General features: G+C 36.9%; 1 protein-coding gene across 8 annotated transcripts in view; it reads left to right on the top strand.

Moving 5' to 3' along the window:
* The window catches only part of HEATR5B (HEAT repeat containing 5B), a 96,034-nt gene that overhangs the window by 71,368 nt on the left and 8,716 nt on the right, over window positions 1-15,950 (top strand). For 6 of the 8 annotated variants that reach the window (XM_073338383.1, XM_073338379.1, XM_073338380.1 and 3 more), the window contains exons 27-34: window positions 826-1,005; window positions 3,897-4,134; window positions 6,530-6,790; window positions 8,212-8,339; window positions 10,254-10,398; window positions 11,451-11,720; window positions 13,132-13,356; window positions 15,766-15,938. In XM_073338383.1, coding sequence (XP_073194484.1) covers window positions 826-1,005; window positions 3,897-4,134; window positions 6,530-6,790; window positions 8,212-8,339; window positions 10,254-10,398; window positions 11,451-11,720; window positions 13,132-13,356; window positions 15,766-15,938 — 1,620 coding nt within the window. The remainder of the gene's footprint in view (window positions 1-825; window positions 1,006-3,896; window positions 4,135-6,529; window positions 6,791-8,211; window positions 8,340-10,253; window positions 10,399-11,450; window positions 11,721-13,131; window positions 13,357-15,765; window positions 15,939-15,950) is intronic. The other 2 variants (XM_073338385.1, XM_073338384.1) reach the window with 1 other exon arrangement.

The raw sequence follows: 15,950 nt of genomic DNA, 5'->3' as shown, positions 1-15,950 counted from the left end.
AACCCCTATAAATGGGCTTCTTTCTGTGGTGTTACAGCTTCGAAAGTGTGATTGTATTTAAGAGGATGATTGCTGGGGCATAGTGCTGAACAGGTGGTCTGCATGATGTCTAAATCTTAAGGATCTGTTTAAGTTTTTTAAAAAAAACCCAAACACTCATAGTCCCAAAAAATGTTTTATTGATTTTTATAGGACATGGTTTTGGGAAAAAAACTTTTACAGACATGCTAAGATATGGATAATTGGACCGTTTTAAAAAATAACTTGAAACAGGAAAGAAGTTGTTAGTGTGCTTTAAAGCCCATCTTATTCTGGTGATTTGGGGGACATTTAGTACATCATTTTACAATTGCTAGATTTAAAAAAAAAAGTTGTTTATAGGTTACTTTTAAAAGGGCTAGTATCCAGTACACAATTCAAAACAAATGTGATGAAAAAAATTGTATTTTGCATGATTAGGCTGACATACTCAAGAACAGAGTAAAAATATTATTGTTTATGCTAGTTACTGTGGTTCATAAATAAACACAAACATCTCTGCTTAATATTACATGGCATATTTTACAGGTATCTACAATATATATTGCAGATGCCATCAGCTCTGCAAACACCATCTTTATGCTTGTAACTACTGATTTAAGCCCGTCTAGAGTATCATGAAAAGGAAGAACTTAGCTAGACTGTTGTTTGTCAAAGGGGGCTATTAGGATGTTACAGAAAGATTTTAACTTTGCATAAAAAATCTGTGCTTGCTTGAGCAGGTATCATTGTGCATGATTCCTTCCAAAAAAATCTTTGAGAATGATTTTAAATTTTCTTGCTTAGGTATGTAGCACATGGATAGGAAGTGAGGTTGTAAGTGACCTGAATGATCTTCGCCGAGTTCACAATCTCCTTGTCTCCTCCCTGGACAAAGTGCAAGCAGGAAAGGGGTCTTCCAGTCAGCTTTACCGAGAGAGTGCCACGACTATGGAAAAACTGGCAGTCCTGAAAGCCTGGGCTGAGGTAAACAGTCAGCATTTATATTTACCTTATACCTCAGATTAGTTACTGTAGCACAGCTGCAACTTCTCATCCTTTTAGCCAGCTGGCCGGCCAGCCAGCCCCAAAGCTTCTATCTTTTCCAGCTACTCTGACTTCCTCCCACCCTCTCCAGGCTTTTCGTTCACCATGCCTGTCTCTGCAGTGCTTCATCTTCTCTCTGTCTAACTCTGTCCACAGCTCCACCTTTCCTCCATCCCACCCATTGTGCATACCCACGCCCCCTGAGAATTTCCAGACTCTGTCAGATGTTGATTTCCTTCCCATGTCCTTGCCTGTTCATTTAAAAACAAAATTCAAGGATGAGCTGGTTAAATCAAAGCATAGCTAATTAGTAGGGCCCTACCAAATTCAAGGCCATGAAAAAAAGCATCATGGACCATGAAATCTGGTCCCCCCTCCGTCCCCCTGGTAACATCTGGCCTTTTGTGTGCTTTTATCCTATACTGGACAGATTTCATGGGAGAGACTAGCATTTCTCAAATTGGGGGTCCTGACCCAAAAGGGAGTTGCAGGGGGGTCGCAAGGTTATTTTGGGGAGGTCATGGTATGGCCATCCTTACTTCTGTTCTGCCTTTGGAGCTGAGTGGCTAGAGAGCGGCAGCTGTTGACCGGGTACCCAGCTCTGAAGGCAGTGCCTTGCCAGCAGCAGTCCAGAAGTAAGGAAGGCAATACCATATCATGCCATCCTTACTTCTGTGCTGCTGCTTTCAGAGCTGGGCGGCCAGAGAGTGGCAGCTGCTGACTAAGGGCCCATCTCTGCAGGCAGCAGCGCAGAAGTAAGGGTGACAATACAATGCTACGTCATCCTCATTTCTGTGCTGCTGCTGGCGGTGGCGCTGCCTTCAGAGCTGGGATCCTCAGCCAGCAGCTGCCACTCTCCAGCTGCCCGACTTTGAAGGCAGCACTGACCCCAGCAGCAGTACAGAAGTAAGGGTAGCAGTACCGCAAAGCCCCTCTAAAGTAACCTTGTGACCACCCCACAACTCCTTTTTGGGTCAGGCCCCCTACAATCACAATAGCGGGAAATTTCAGATTTAAATCGCTGAAATCATGAAATTTATGATTTTTAAAATCCTGTGACCATGAAATTCACCAAGATGGACCATGAATTTGGTAGGGTCCTACTAATTAGCCAGGAATTCCCCAAATAGGGAATAATAAACTACAGGGCTACTGAAGTCATTGTTTGGGAATGTAAGATACCAAGGAACATACAAGTATCTAAAAATGATGGATTTCACAAATAACATTGTGTATGGTAATTAATTAGGATGTCCATGTGGGTTAAATTAAAAGGTACTCGAAAGAGAAACTATCTGAATGTTTGGCCAAGCATGAACTGTCATTCTAGCAGTGTGAGTAGTTTGATGAAGTAGTAGAAAAATTGCCTCATTTTCAGAAGGGCTGAGCTCCCAGAAATACGACTGAAGTTAATAGGAGCAGTGGGAGTCTAGTACCTCTGAAAATCAGGCCAGCAGTTAATATAGGAGTCAGATGAGATAGTGAGCATAAGAAATTATTGGACAGAAAATATTTTTAAAATGTAAATACTGTGCTGCAAGACACTATAAATGATGAAATGTTGTAAAAATGTTCTGGTTTCATTTATCGTTTTAATCTGTATTTTTAATGGTGAGGGTGCTCTTTTTGTTGGCTGGAACTACTGTATTGTGAATAACCTTTTAAATGTGGGTGTATTTAATGAGCATGTGTGACGTGAAAGCTATTACAGAGGACCCTGAATATGGTGTGCCAAATGGAACACAGATGGGTCCAGGTCTTACTAAAGCTTTTCTGAAACCATTTGCACTATACATTTTATAATGCAAGAATAAAAGTACTGATTAAAGAGACTACTTTGTGTGAACTTGGCTATATATGCCATTGTGCATTGTTTTATAAAGTGTTACTTTAGTGAATAGTGTTTTGAAGAAGCTGAGCACAAGCAGGTCTTTGTTTTCTCTATTGCATTAACATACTGTAGTTCTCTTGCATTTAATTTCCTTGGAAGTTATTTTGAGAAAATAAGGAAAGTATTAGCACTTCAGCCCTGTAGTGTTAAGCTATTTTCAGCTTTGATCTGAAGCAAAGCATCTGTTGTGTGGGGACATTTATGTCTGCTATATTTCTTTTCTAAAAACACTGCTTTTTGTTCCTATTGCAAATCTTTTCCCCCAATCTTTCTGCTTATTTGCATAATATGTGTCCTTCTGTAAGTGCTTTAAAATTTTCCCTCAGCCCTCCATGCTGGGTACCACAGATACCAATTTACAGACCCTCTACAGAACAGTACACAATCAAAAAAGAAGAAACACTTATTCACATGGCCTGAGCTACACACAGAAAGTGACCTGAATGAAACTAAATTGATTTTATTCCTTCCTAAACTGATTTAAGAGTAAACCTACAAGTGAGTTGCACTGATGTAACTAAACTGATTCCTAAATAGATTAAATTAAGTTAAATTTGTGCATTTTCTGTGAAAAGAGCCTTAACTGACACTCTTCAGGTTAAAAGTCTGAGTAGCCAGATTGGCTTTACACTCTGCTGTGAATGTTAGCAACACACTCAGATTTAACTTGGAAATATAGCCTGATAAAACATAATAGCTTTTTCATTTTTCCTATCTTTATTTCCCTCTGTTGTGTAGCATAAATTTTTCTAGTATGATATTTTGCGGTATTTTTAAAGTATTTTCATACTGTCACAAAAATGTAAAACTATTCATGATATTCCATAACAGCTAAAACAAAGGTCATTTACAAGTGCAATTTGTCATTTAATTGAAAGAAGGCTTTTTTCTTTTTCTTTTTAGAATTTTAAAGTAAAAAATTTTGTATCTGTTTTTATAGGTGTATGTTGTAGCTATGAAAATTAAAAAGGAAGCAGAGACCAAACCAAAGCGAGCAATAAAGAATACGGATGATGAGGAGGAGGATTTTGGTACTGTAGATGAGCTACCACCAGACAGTTTGATAACACTTGTACAACCTGAGCTGCCTATCCTGAGTCGCCTTTGGCTAGCTGCATTGAAAGACTATGCTCTTTTGACTTTACCAGCTGAATTTGCTAGTCAGCTTCCACCAGATGGTAAGCACAGCAATTCATTTTTTTTTATGATTATGAAAGACAGAATGAAGATCTTGGTAAGGAATTGTTGGAGGCATTTTGAATTTCTTCTATTAATTACTCACTTCCCAAATATGTTTTGCATTTACAGAAACGCTAACATAACTCTAACGCTTGGATGCATACCTTTTTCGTTATGTATAGACAGAAATCCTAAGGCTGAAGTAAATGTTTTGTGTAATGGTATAAACTTTCATCAGTGTGCATTTTAGATGACCTATTACTGCTGTGTGGTGAAACGACAACTGAGTTTTGTATGTCATCCCAAATATCTTTTATTTCATTTATGCCTCTGTTTTTTCAGAAAAGTTACTTTAGAAAAATGTTCAACAATCGAAAATATCTTTTGGTGCTATATTTCCTGTGACTTTGTCTCTAGAGTCAGGATGTGTTAGTTGCCGTGTTTAGTCTTCGAAATGACTGGAGTAGAACAAATGTTAAAAACTCTACTACCTATAACAACTGTTCTATAAATGGGACGAAATAATGTAAAGTTAGTGATTAACTAACTCATAGAACTTTATCTCACCCATAACATTGCATTTTCACTGAAGTCCTGTAACTTTACCATTGATGCTAATGGGAACTTTGGCGTTGACCTTAATAGTGCAGGATCATGCCCAAAGAAAATCAAGTGAAGTTTCTACATTCTGTTCAGAAACAAAGCCAATATATTTAACTTGAATTTCAAACTTAGTCATAGCTTTCTCTGGCATTTCAGTGACACAGATCTAGTTTTGTTAGCATTCATTGCAATTCTAATTTCGACAAAGCACTATAGCAACAGTAAAATACACAAAGATTCTCTAAGTGTAATTCATTCTAAAATTGCTCACTCTTTAAATTGAATGAAACAAGTCTGAAATATATTTAATTCCTAAAGTTTCCCCATAACTTATAATATATACTATTCTTTTCTATGATTATAGTTTATATAAAATATAAAGTACACATTTTTTTAACACGATTAGTCATTTCCAGGATTACCTAAGTCCGTGTCTAGTTATCTAAAATAAAGTTGTCTCATTTTTCAAAGATACTGAGTATTTGTTGCTTCCATTGATTTGTGGGAGTTGTGAGTGCTCAGCATTTCTGAAAACCAGGCAACTTTATTTTAGATAACTAGACATGGATTTAGTCAACCATGTTTTGAAATTTTAGCCTAAGTTCATACTTTAGAATAATAAAAACATAAAAATACACTGAAAATATTAATGATTGAGAATTAAAATAGATGAGAATACATTAGTAAATAATGATTGAGAATTGAATAATATAATACATGCATGAATGATAATATAAATGATCACATTATGATTATTTTAATAATAATAGACATACCCTAGTCCTGCAAACACTTGCATACATTTACCTTTACAGATGTGAATAAATTAATTGAAATCAATGGGACAACTTGTGCTTAAAGTTAAGTATAGGCAGGATTGCAGGATTGAGGGTCTTTTAGACTGAGTGGCATATATTGTATTTTACCAAACACATGAAGAAACAAGGTCCCTGCTTTGAAGAGGTCACAGTCCAACTCAGAAAAATACTGATATGTACATGCAACACTGGTTCAAATGTGAGAAAGCTTGGGGCCACTGGTGAGGAAATCAATAAATTGTTGCATTCTAATCCATGGAAGGCTGCAATATATCCATAGAATTACAATGTATGATAATATTTTAAACAGCTGAACCAGGTTAAGTTTCCACTGAAAAGATTTATTTGGGTTTTACTAACTTTGCAAATTAATTATAAATTAATGAGAGTTTATATTCAGTGACAAATGTAACAGATTTTTCAGACTTTTGGGTGTTTGTTTTTAAGCTGTTTTTAAAGCTGTAAATGGGACATAATTAAGAAATCTTAACTTTTTTTTTCTTTAAATAAGGAAAAGAGAGACTCAGATAATAGAGCCAGTACTTGGCTTTTTATGGCTAAGGTTTCTAGGGTGGCTAATATTTCTTTTGTTTTGCAGATATTTCTTGGATTGTATCGTATCCTCCTGGTCCTTTGTCTTTCTTTTTGTCAGTTTCTGAGGTCTTTGTGGATTTCCCTCAGTCATATGCAGCACAGAAAAAAGTTAGGACAGGGAGGAAATTTAGTCTCACTTTATCATCTACTAGCAAAAAATATTTTAGATCAAAGAACAGGAAGTGGTACAGATGATACAGATGCCTGCTAGTCCTGTTGGCATGGAGAATTGTGCTGCAGGTAGCAGTAACAAGGATCAAAGTTGAATATCTACATCAGCAAATGTACCCTATATATGTATGCTTACAATATATGCCCTCTCTCTCACACACACGTGTACTTTTTCTGCTAGTTAGCATTTGCTTTGCTAATTTAACAGGTGGAGCATTTTACACTCCAGAGACAATCGATACAGCTAGACTGCACTACCGGAACTCCTGGGCTCCAATCCTACATGCAGTAGCACTCTGGCTAAACAGTGCAGGATTTAATGCTTCTGAGTCACCAGAAGAAGCAGCTTCAGCAATGCCTAATTCACAGAAACGTGCCTCGTCCATTATGTTAAACCAGGCACCTGGAACACCATCTACCACTAAATCTTTGCCAGAGATAAATAAAGATAGAATGCACTTAATTTTAGGTAAGAGCCTCATGATATCATATTTCAAAGTTTAATACCACCGTGTGGTTGCATTAAAAGGACACCATCATCCTGAAATCTAGCCAGTTTAAAATGGACCATATGTCCATTCCAGTGCTTACACCTGGCAACCCATCTCTCCGAAATGATTTTTATAGCGATGAAAAACACTGCTCCATGTCCTTTTAATGAAATCTTCCTGATTAGTTTTATATCTGATTTTTACATTGTTTAAAAATAAGTCATTAGTGTCTACAAAAAGTATATTTATTACATTTCAGATGACACAAATTATGTTCTCTGGACATGTGTTCTTTCTATAATTTTAGAATCATGAGCTAGATTAAATTATACCCAGGGTGCTGGGGATGCTGCTGCGCCCTCTGGCTTGAAGTGGTTTCCACTATATACAGGGTTTACAGTTTGATTCAGTGGCTCTCAGCAGCCTCCCCCCTGCCCTAAAAATTGTTCCAGCACCCCTGATTATACCTCCTGATCAGATTATAATTCAGTAAAGACCTGTGTGACATTGGCTAGTCACTTGGTCTATGCTGTGCCTGAGTTCGTCATGTGTGGAATTGGGGATAGTACTGTACTTCCTACTTCACAGGGGTGTTGTAAGAAAAGCATCCGTTAGTAGTTGAGCATTCAGGTACGATAGTATTGAGGGCTATGGAAATGTCTAGGTGTATAGATTTGTAGGATTTGGAATATATGCCTTAGCAGTACGCTGCTTATCTATGAATATCTTTCAGTAGTTTTTGATCCATGCTATACAAATAACTAGTAAAACAGTGTTGCACTGACAGTCGTATAATTAACTCTGAGACTTTTGTACAATAAACCCAGAGACATATTAGTTGTTAAAAGATAAATGTTGTTTTTTCTTTCTTTAAACAGTGGCAGTTCTTTATAGAGATTGCATGTGAAAGTACTGTAATTGGAGTATTTAAATTTTAAACATTTGTAATAATACAAATGTTTGTTGAAGAATTGTGTTGTGTACCTAGGTTATACCTGAAAATAAGATCTCTTCTATTGCAGTTTATTTTTTCCAGTTAAAATATTGTAATATAAAGAAACTTAAAAACACAGTTAAAAGTGGCAGATTTTTAATTTACAGATTTGCAAAAGCAAATAACCAAAAATTAGTTTCCTTTACAGATCTGTAGGTTAGTGACTGTGATTATTTACTATTTACTATCTCAATATTGGTTTTTCTGGGAAAAAGTGACTGGTTTGGCATTAATACAAAGAATATCTCTCAATAGCAAAAATAAAACATGAGTATAACTCTTGTGTTTTAAAAAATCCTCAAACAATCCCAACTTCCGCATCGTTTAAATACTTAAATATGTTATAAAAACAACCCTTATCATATTGGTATAGAAATGAGATTTTTTGTGTGTGTTTCTTTTCAGGTGTTAGTATACAATTCCTCTGTTCCCCCAGGCCTGAGGAGCCTGTTGAACATGTCACGTCTTGTTTACGAGCACTGCATACTTTACTGGATTCCCCTTGTGCTAGAATTCATATTGCAGAGGATCAGGTATAGTACATAGGCCTAATAATATGTTACTGATGTGTGAATCTGAAAGGCTTATTCTGTTTTTAGATGCGTGTGTGTAAGTGTTCAGTGATTAATCAGTATTCTGTTTACTTCCTCGTCCCTGAAAATTAGAGCTGGTCCAAAACTAGAGGAAAAAACGTTACTGAAATGTAGGCAAATTCAAAATTTTTTTGTTGTTTTTCAGAATGATCCAATTTTTTCTTTTTCTGTAGATTTAAAAAAAAAATGGTTATTACCTTAAATTTTCATTAATGATTTTTAAAAACTGACCTAGTAAAGTTAAAAACAGGAAAACAACAATAACAAAAAAGCTCCAACATTTTGCAAAACAAAAAATGTGCTACATTTTTTTCATTTAGAATTTTTTTCATTAATTTTCAAAAGTAGGTAGTTTAGAAATGTTTTTTCAAAAGTTCCATTTTTAAATAAAGAACAAATTTCAATGACAAATAATAGCAGTCAAAAAAGCAGCTTTACTGGAAATATTCTTCTATCTTTATGTTCAATATCTAACTTTCTAGATTCTCCTAGGGAGAGACATGAATTCTAAATTCAAGAAGGAAAACTTTATAAACAAAACTCAATATTTGTCATAGCAGAAATATATTGCTATATCTTGGAGGTAAAGGGTCTATTTAATTTGCCGTGATGATTTGGTGTAGGAATAAGTGGGATCTGTAAAAAGCTTTTCCATTTTAATTGGTGACTCGTGTTTAATTTTTAATAGCAATTCAGTAAATCTAAAGATCATGGCAGTGGACTTATCACCCCATTTTCTTTTTCTTAATGCCTGATAAATCACAGCAGATGATGTACCTTATGATTATCTCTGACAAAGACTGTACACTTTTGTAGAACAGAAGGCTTTATAGGGAAAGTAGTATGGAAGTCCTGTAGCAACACTGTAGACTAAATACTCTCTCTTTATTTACAATTACTTTGATTTTTGCTAGCCACAGAGTTGAGTGTGAACTATAATGTGTTGTCCCCTCCCCTGCTCTTGAGTAAGTGGCATAAACGCCATGGTCAGCCATTCAGAAGATGTTTCAGATCACATGAGCTCAATGGGCCTAATGCCACTTCTCTGAGTATCACAACCATGTCCCAGATGTATTCAAACAGTTTGTTTTCATGGGTCTTCATCATTTAGCAGCTTTATGGTGTTTACAGGGGCTTTAATTATTTATTATTTTGTGGGGAAAATACACTACTTACTCATAAATCGGGCAAAGTTATATCATTGTCATCTTTGTGCTCCTGTGTGTGTGGTTGGTTACTTTGGCCATGGGAGGCTTTCCCTTCAGCATCAGATCTCCACATTCCCCAGCAGACTACATTAGTTTTCAAGCAGCTGAGGTGAAAAAAAATATTTTTTTTTAAAAAAAAGACAGTAAATTGCAAAACTCAACCAAATACATCCATTTAATACCATTAGGCTTGGGTATTGGCACACTTGCCCATTTTAAAAAAATTTCTCCTTTTAAATCTTACCATTAAAACAGAAACAAAAGAACAATCCGACTAGCAATCCTTTGTGTTTCTCAAGTATAAACCTCCTAAACCACAGTTTGCATGCTCTTGGGATTAAATTTAACCATTTTTGTTCTTTTAAAAAATCCCAGGTTATGGTGAGTGAAAAAGACTCACTTAGAATAAATAAGTGATATAACAGGATAAAGTGTGGGGGCATATGCAAAAGTGATTCTCTCAGAAGTGAACTGAGAAACACAATTAGTGTGTACCAAAGAAATTGTGCTTTTTAAAACTGAGAAAAAATATTCTATGGCTAAGAATAACAGTAGATTAACTGGAAACCATTTTTGCTGATAATTAGGGGTCTGTGAATCATTCACTTTTAATTTACATTTTAAAAAATACTTTAATTTATTCTAGCTCCTTGGTGTTGAACTTCTGAGTGTTCTGCATCGACTCTTATTGACCTGGGATCCTCCTTCAGTCCAGCTGCTAGTTACAGGAGTTGTCCAGCAGATAGTGAGAGCAGCTCAAGATTACTTGCAAGAAAAAAGGAATACTCTAAGTAAGACTTTAAAAAGAAACAAACAAACTTAAAACTGTTGTTTGCATTTGCAGAGGAAAAAAGCAACAAATTTCCTAATTGGGAGAAGAACTCAGATTTATTAAAGTGTGGTTCTTCTCTGAAAACTGATTAGGTAAAAATGGCTCCTCCTTATCCCACAGATCTGTTCAATGTATTCAGAGTTACACCCTCAGAGCATAATTGTGGGGCAGGGCAAGGTTTTACTGCTTTCTACTCTCATTAGTGCTGTAGAAAGAACCAGCACAGCTTAGAGAGAGCGGAATGCATTTGTTTCCTTTTTCTGCATCAATAGAATTGTTTATTGAAGCCCAGTAAGTTACATCTTTCTAAACCCACGCATGCAGTGGGACATCACATGTGTTCACTAAAACATCATTTGAATTCAGAGTTGCATAGGGGAATTGAGGGCATAATTACTAGAATTTATTACTGACAATGTCAAAGGAGAGGCCATAGCTTGTAAGTCTGCAACTCAGAAGAAAATCTTGTAAACTGAGCACATTTGATACTAACATCATGGAGACAGTACACAGAATTCCACAGTACTATTTTTAGAGTCGCATTTCAGGTTGGAATTGCACTTGAATATTTTTTCTACAAAAACCTTAATTCATAACTGAGATAAAGAAAAAAACGATTGTATTAAAGTACTTTACACAACATTGTGCCTGGCAACATGCAGAAGTTGGCATCTTTTGATGAAAATTTTATTACAAGAGTTTTTTAAGAAGTATGAAACACAGCAACTGTTTTCAGACATTGTAATTATTAAATTTTATCAATTTCTGGGCTCATTATGGAATTTTAAAGTCAATTGTTATAATCACAAAACCTTTAAGGCAATTTAAAACTCCCTCAGTACAGTTTAACTTTTAAAAGTAGTATTTTTCTTAACCTGTGTGATCTGTCTGACATTATATACATTAATGTGAACCTCTAGCTCTTCTCAAAGTATTATCTACCTTCCAGTGTATTTTATCTAATATTTATTTTGGGTTCTTTACAATTTAACCAAATGTCTTTCACTGCAGATGAAGATAACATAAAGGAAAAAGAAATGTGCCTTGCGTTAGGAGAAGGTGGTGAGACTGGTGGTCTTGAGCCTGGAAAGTCTCTTGTCTTTGCAGCCATGGAACTACTAATGTTTATCCTAGTACGGCATATGCCACATCTAAGCCCAAAAATGTCAGACTCTCCAAGTCATGTTTCTGCCAAACCTCAGCTCTCTGAAGAAAGTGCTCGCCTTGTGGCTGCCACAGTTACCATCCTATCTGACCTGCCTTCTCTATGCTCTCCAGCAGGTATTCTACTATAACTTCATATGCATAAATGAATGTGTTTTATGAGAAATATAAGACAAATCCTGTAATTTGAAATGACCAAATGACACAGCAGTAACTAAAAATGTTACCTCCGTTGCAGACCACTTTAAGTGAAGCTAATTTATTGATGGTGAGGTTAGATTCTAGAGCAATTTAAGGGTGACTGCTTTTCAGGTCACAGGACATCAGGAAAATCGCAAAATCAAAACTTGCACTGTATGCCCTGTTCTTTCGAATACAGCAGAGGTCTCTCTCATGTCTGCAAGAAATTACATTGACATTGCAGATGTTTAGCACTTCTTGAGGTTGAGCCCTTAATGAGGTGCAAAGTTAATAACAATTCTAGAGGAAATAATTTCTGAAAAATACTTGGCCTGTAGTCCAAATTAGTGATTAATGGATGGCAAATGTTTAGTTAAAAATAAAATTTTTCTACAAGCTAGCCCAGAGTCTTGCACTGCTGCCATGCAGGAGCCTATGATTTGATTCCTGGTCCCATTTTTTCTGGCTTTCAGGGATGACTGAGTAAAGGAGTGTTTGAGAAGCAGCATTACTCATTCCCTGCATCGAATAGAGCACTTCTATCATTCAGTAGTGACCTTTCAGACCAGTTAAAGAATGATACTGACAGCCGCCACAAGGAATTTTGGCCAGGTTTTCCTAGCCAGAAAGCTATCTGCCCAGACTCATGGCTTTAAGTATGAGCTGGGGGAAGGATGAGTACAAATTCTACATGTCTGAGCTCTTTTTGGCTCCAATTGGGATGCAAAATAAACCCTAATCGGGGGAAATGATCAATTATTTAACTGTTTTTGGTGCTTTGTGGTCCCCCCATTACCATAATATCTGAGCATCTCACAGTCTTTACTGTATTTATCCCTTGTGAAGTAGGGAAGTATTATTATCCCCATTTCACAGATGGGGAAACTGAGGCATAAAAAGGCTAGGTGACTTGCCCAAGCTTATACAGGAAGTCTGGTGCAGAGGAAAAAATTGAACCTGCATCTCTTCAGTCCCAAACTAGTACCCTAACCACTGGCCCATCCTTCCTCTCTTTAATGGATTTTTAAAAATCATTCCTTGTCAGCCTAGAGCAAATTTTTAATGGCTGAGATATAAATCTCTGAATTGCTGACCGCTTTTTAACTACATTAGCACAAATGACTCCAAATTATGTAATTTGTCATATAATACATTTGGAATATAATAAGATGTTTCTTAATTGTTAAAATATTATTTAATTATATTTACTACCACATAAATAAATTATAGTACATTTTGGTATATCCATTGCTAGCAAGAGATGTTCCACTAAGGAAATATAAAGAAGTTGTGGACTATACCTGGTGTTAGATTTAACTCCAAGAATGCACTTTATTTTTTATTTCAGGATGTATGACAATATTACCTACAATCCTGTTTCTGATTACAAGAGTATTGAAAGAAACTGCAGTAAAATCAGTGGATAATCAGGTCTCGCCACCAGTCAGCGCAGCTCTTCAGGCGATAAAAACTACTGTAACTCTTCCAATGGCCAAGACTGAGGAAACTCATAAGCAATGGACCAGTCTTATCCGCAGCACTCTGGCATCTATCTTGGAATACTCCCAACCAGGTAAGCAGTTTACTCTCAACCAGTTAAATAGATTAAAGCTAAAGCTTCTGTTATATACAAACACGTAACATTCACTTCTCCATAATATATTATAGGCTACCTATCAGTTTAGGATTATGGGGACAAAAAACTGTGATTAACATAGCATAGGTTGTAAAATAGAGAAAAGATCTAAGTGCTAACACAAGCCTGGCTAAACACTCTGCATTATAGTGAACTGTATATATAATGTATACAATGTATGTAATGCTGAATACAATACTGATTTTAGAATAATACAGCCTTATCTCAGGGCAGCATACTCCACCTTCATCCTTGTTGACCTCTCAGCTGCCTTTGGCAATATTGATCATACTCTCTTTCTTGAAATCCTGTCCTTACTTGGCTTTTACAAATCAGTTCTCTTCTACTTCTCCACTCATTTCCCCAGTGTCTTTTTCAGCAGGCCTCCCACCCCTCTCCTGTTTCTATAGGTCTCTCACAGCGCTTGGCACACTTACATTCTGTTTCTGCACATTTTCTTTAGGTAACCGCATCAACTCACACAGCTTCAACTACCATTTCTGTACCTTTGACTCACAAGTTTACCTCTCCATTCCTGACCTGTGTCTCTTCTGCCAATTCTGCATTTCAGCCTGTCTCTCTGAAAACTCCTGGATGCCTCACAACTAAGTTAACAACTTGTCTTCCTTTCCAAACCCTTCCTCACTTTCTGTTACTGTTGACAATCCATCCTCCCTCATGTCACCCACGCCCATAAACTAGGAATCATCTTTGATTATACCCCTCTTTTCCTTTTACCCCAAAATATCTACTGCCCAGAGAGACTCAGATCCAAAATGGCACATAGGGAGAGAGCCACTGTCTCAGGTAGGCAGAGCCATAATTGTATCGAGCTGTATACAGTAGATCAAACTCAATACCTGGAATTGTGGTTCAAGGAAACTGGAAGCCAGTGGTGCTTTAGGAGAATCGTATAATAGGCTTCATGTAGTCGTCTTCATAGTGAGCATTACAGTAGTAATTCAGTGTGAAGGTAGTAAAGGCATGGACGACTGTGGCAAATTCACACCAGAGAATTGATCACAATATAGTCTAGCATAATACAGAGGGGTAAAAGACTAGCCACTGATATCACCAGGGAATCAAAGAGAAGTGAGGACCCAAAAGCATCTCCAGATTTTAAATCTCCTTGACAAAGGATTGAGTGACCCTTTCAGTAATGGGAAAAACCATACCCCTGCCACAACCCCTAGATGCTTCCCATGACCTACCAGCAGCATCTCCATCTTGTCTGCACTGACTTCAACCAGCTTCCTCTGATCCAAGCATCTTCTCTGCCCTAGAAGAACAAAGGGCGGTACAATCCATGTTTTCTGACCCAAAAGAGAGATCCAGAGATGCACGTCATTTACCTACCGCGAGTATCTCAGCCAAAACGATCTCACTACACCCCCAAATAGCCTGAAATATAGATTGAACAGGAGAGCAGGGTGGGAAGAGTTGGCAGAAGTGGTCATGTGAAATCTGAAGGGACAAAAGAGTAATTACACAATGCCATCCTTTAGGATCGTTGAGCAGAAACAATAATTGGATTAAGTTTTCCAGGCCAAACCCATATTAATTTTCAGTGGCCTCTTTAATTACGTCTCATCAAACTTCTCTCTCCCAACTTCACCTTGGCTCAAGGGCCTTCAAGCCCCCATTTCCACAAGCACCACTGACGCTTATTGTAGACCTTCTGTGGACTTTAGGGGATTTCATTTAACTCCTTGCAAGGTGCAAGGGTTTGCATGCCTTCAGTTCACTTTTCAGGACAGAATGAAGTTGCACACTTCACCAGTTTAGCAAAACGGACGGTATGATTTTCACAGGCTTATTAACACCGTCAAATCATAACTGATTTTCAGCAGAACACTCAAGAACCCTTCTCTTTAGTGCAGGCTACTCCCATACTAGATTTTAGGTTTTTACATCCCAACCATTTCAGCTGCAAAGGCTGTTTTGAAAAGGTTTGCAAGAGACTTGGTTGTAATGGGGACAGCATAATGTTTTTTCCACCATCTTTCTGCTCAAAAATGGCATAGTTGTATTTGCTAAAACTTTAAAAACAATAAAAATATATCTGTGGTTAGAGACCAAGCATGAATAATTTTGGCTGCATAGGTGGAAATTTCAGGAAGTTTTGAGCAGTTTAAAAGAGAGTATTAGACTAGAGTTAATCATCTTAAACAACCTCAACTATATCAGTCACTACCACTAATAGTTAAAATGTGACTCTGGTAGTGATGAATAGGCACATATTTGAGTGTAATTGAAGTCTTTTCAAGTACATCTCTTTGTTGTGAATTATTCTAGTACACTAGGATTTACTAAACAAACTCTAAAACCTTTTCACAATGAGCTCAGCCTTTTCTTTTTGTTTTTCAGAAGGCACCAAGTCTATTCTTGATGAAGTAAGCATGCTTACAGCCATTGCTCTCTTCCTTTGGTCTGCAAGTACAGAAATAATTGGAGTGCTGTCCTTACAGAACGGCTGCATTAACAGATTTAAAAACGCATTGAATTCCTGTGATCCTTGGGTAAGCTCATCA

This window comes from Lepidochelys kempii, chromosome 3 (genome assembly GCF_965140265.1).
Source record: "Lepidochelys kempii isolate rLepKem1 chromosome 3, rLepKem1.hap2, whole genome shotgun sequence".
NCBI classification, from domain to species: domain Eukaryota; kingdom Metazoa; phylum Chordata; order Testudines; family Cheloniidae; genus Lepidochelys; species Lepidochelys kempii.
The sequence above is the reverse complement of the archived record's forward strand: the minus strand, read 5'-3'. Positions and strand labels throughout refer to the sequence as shown.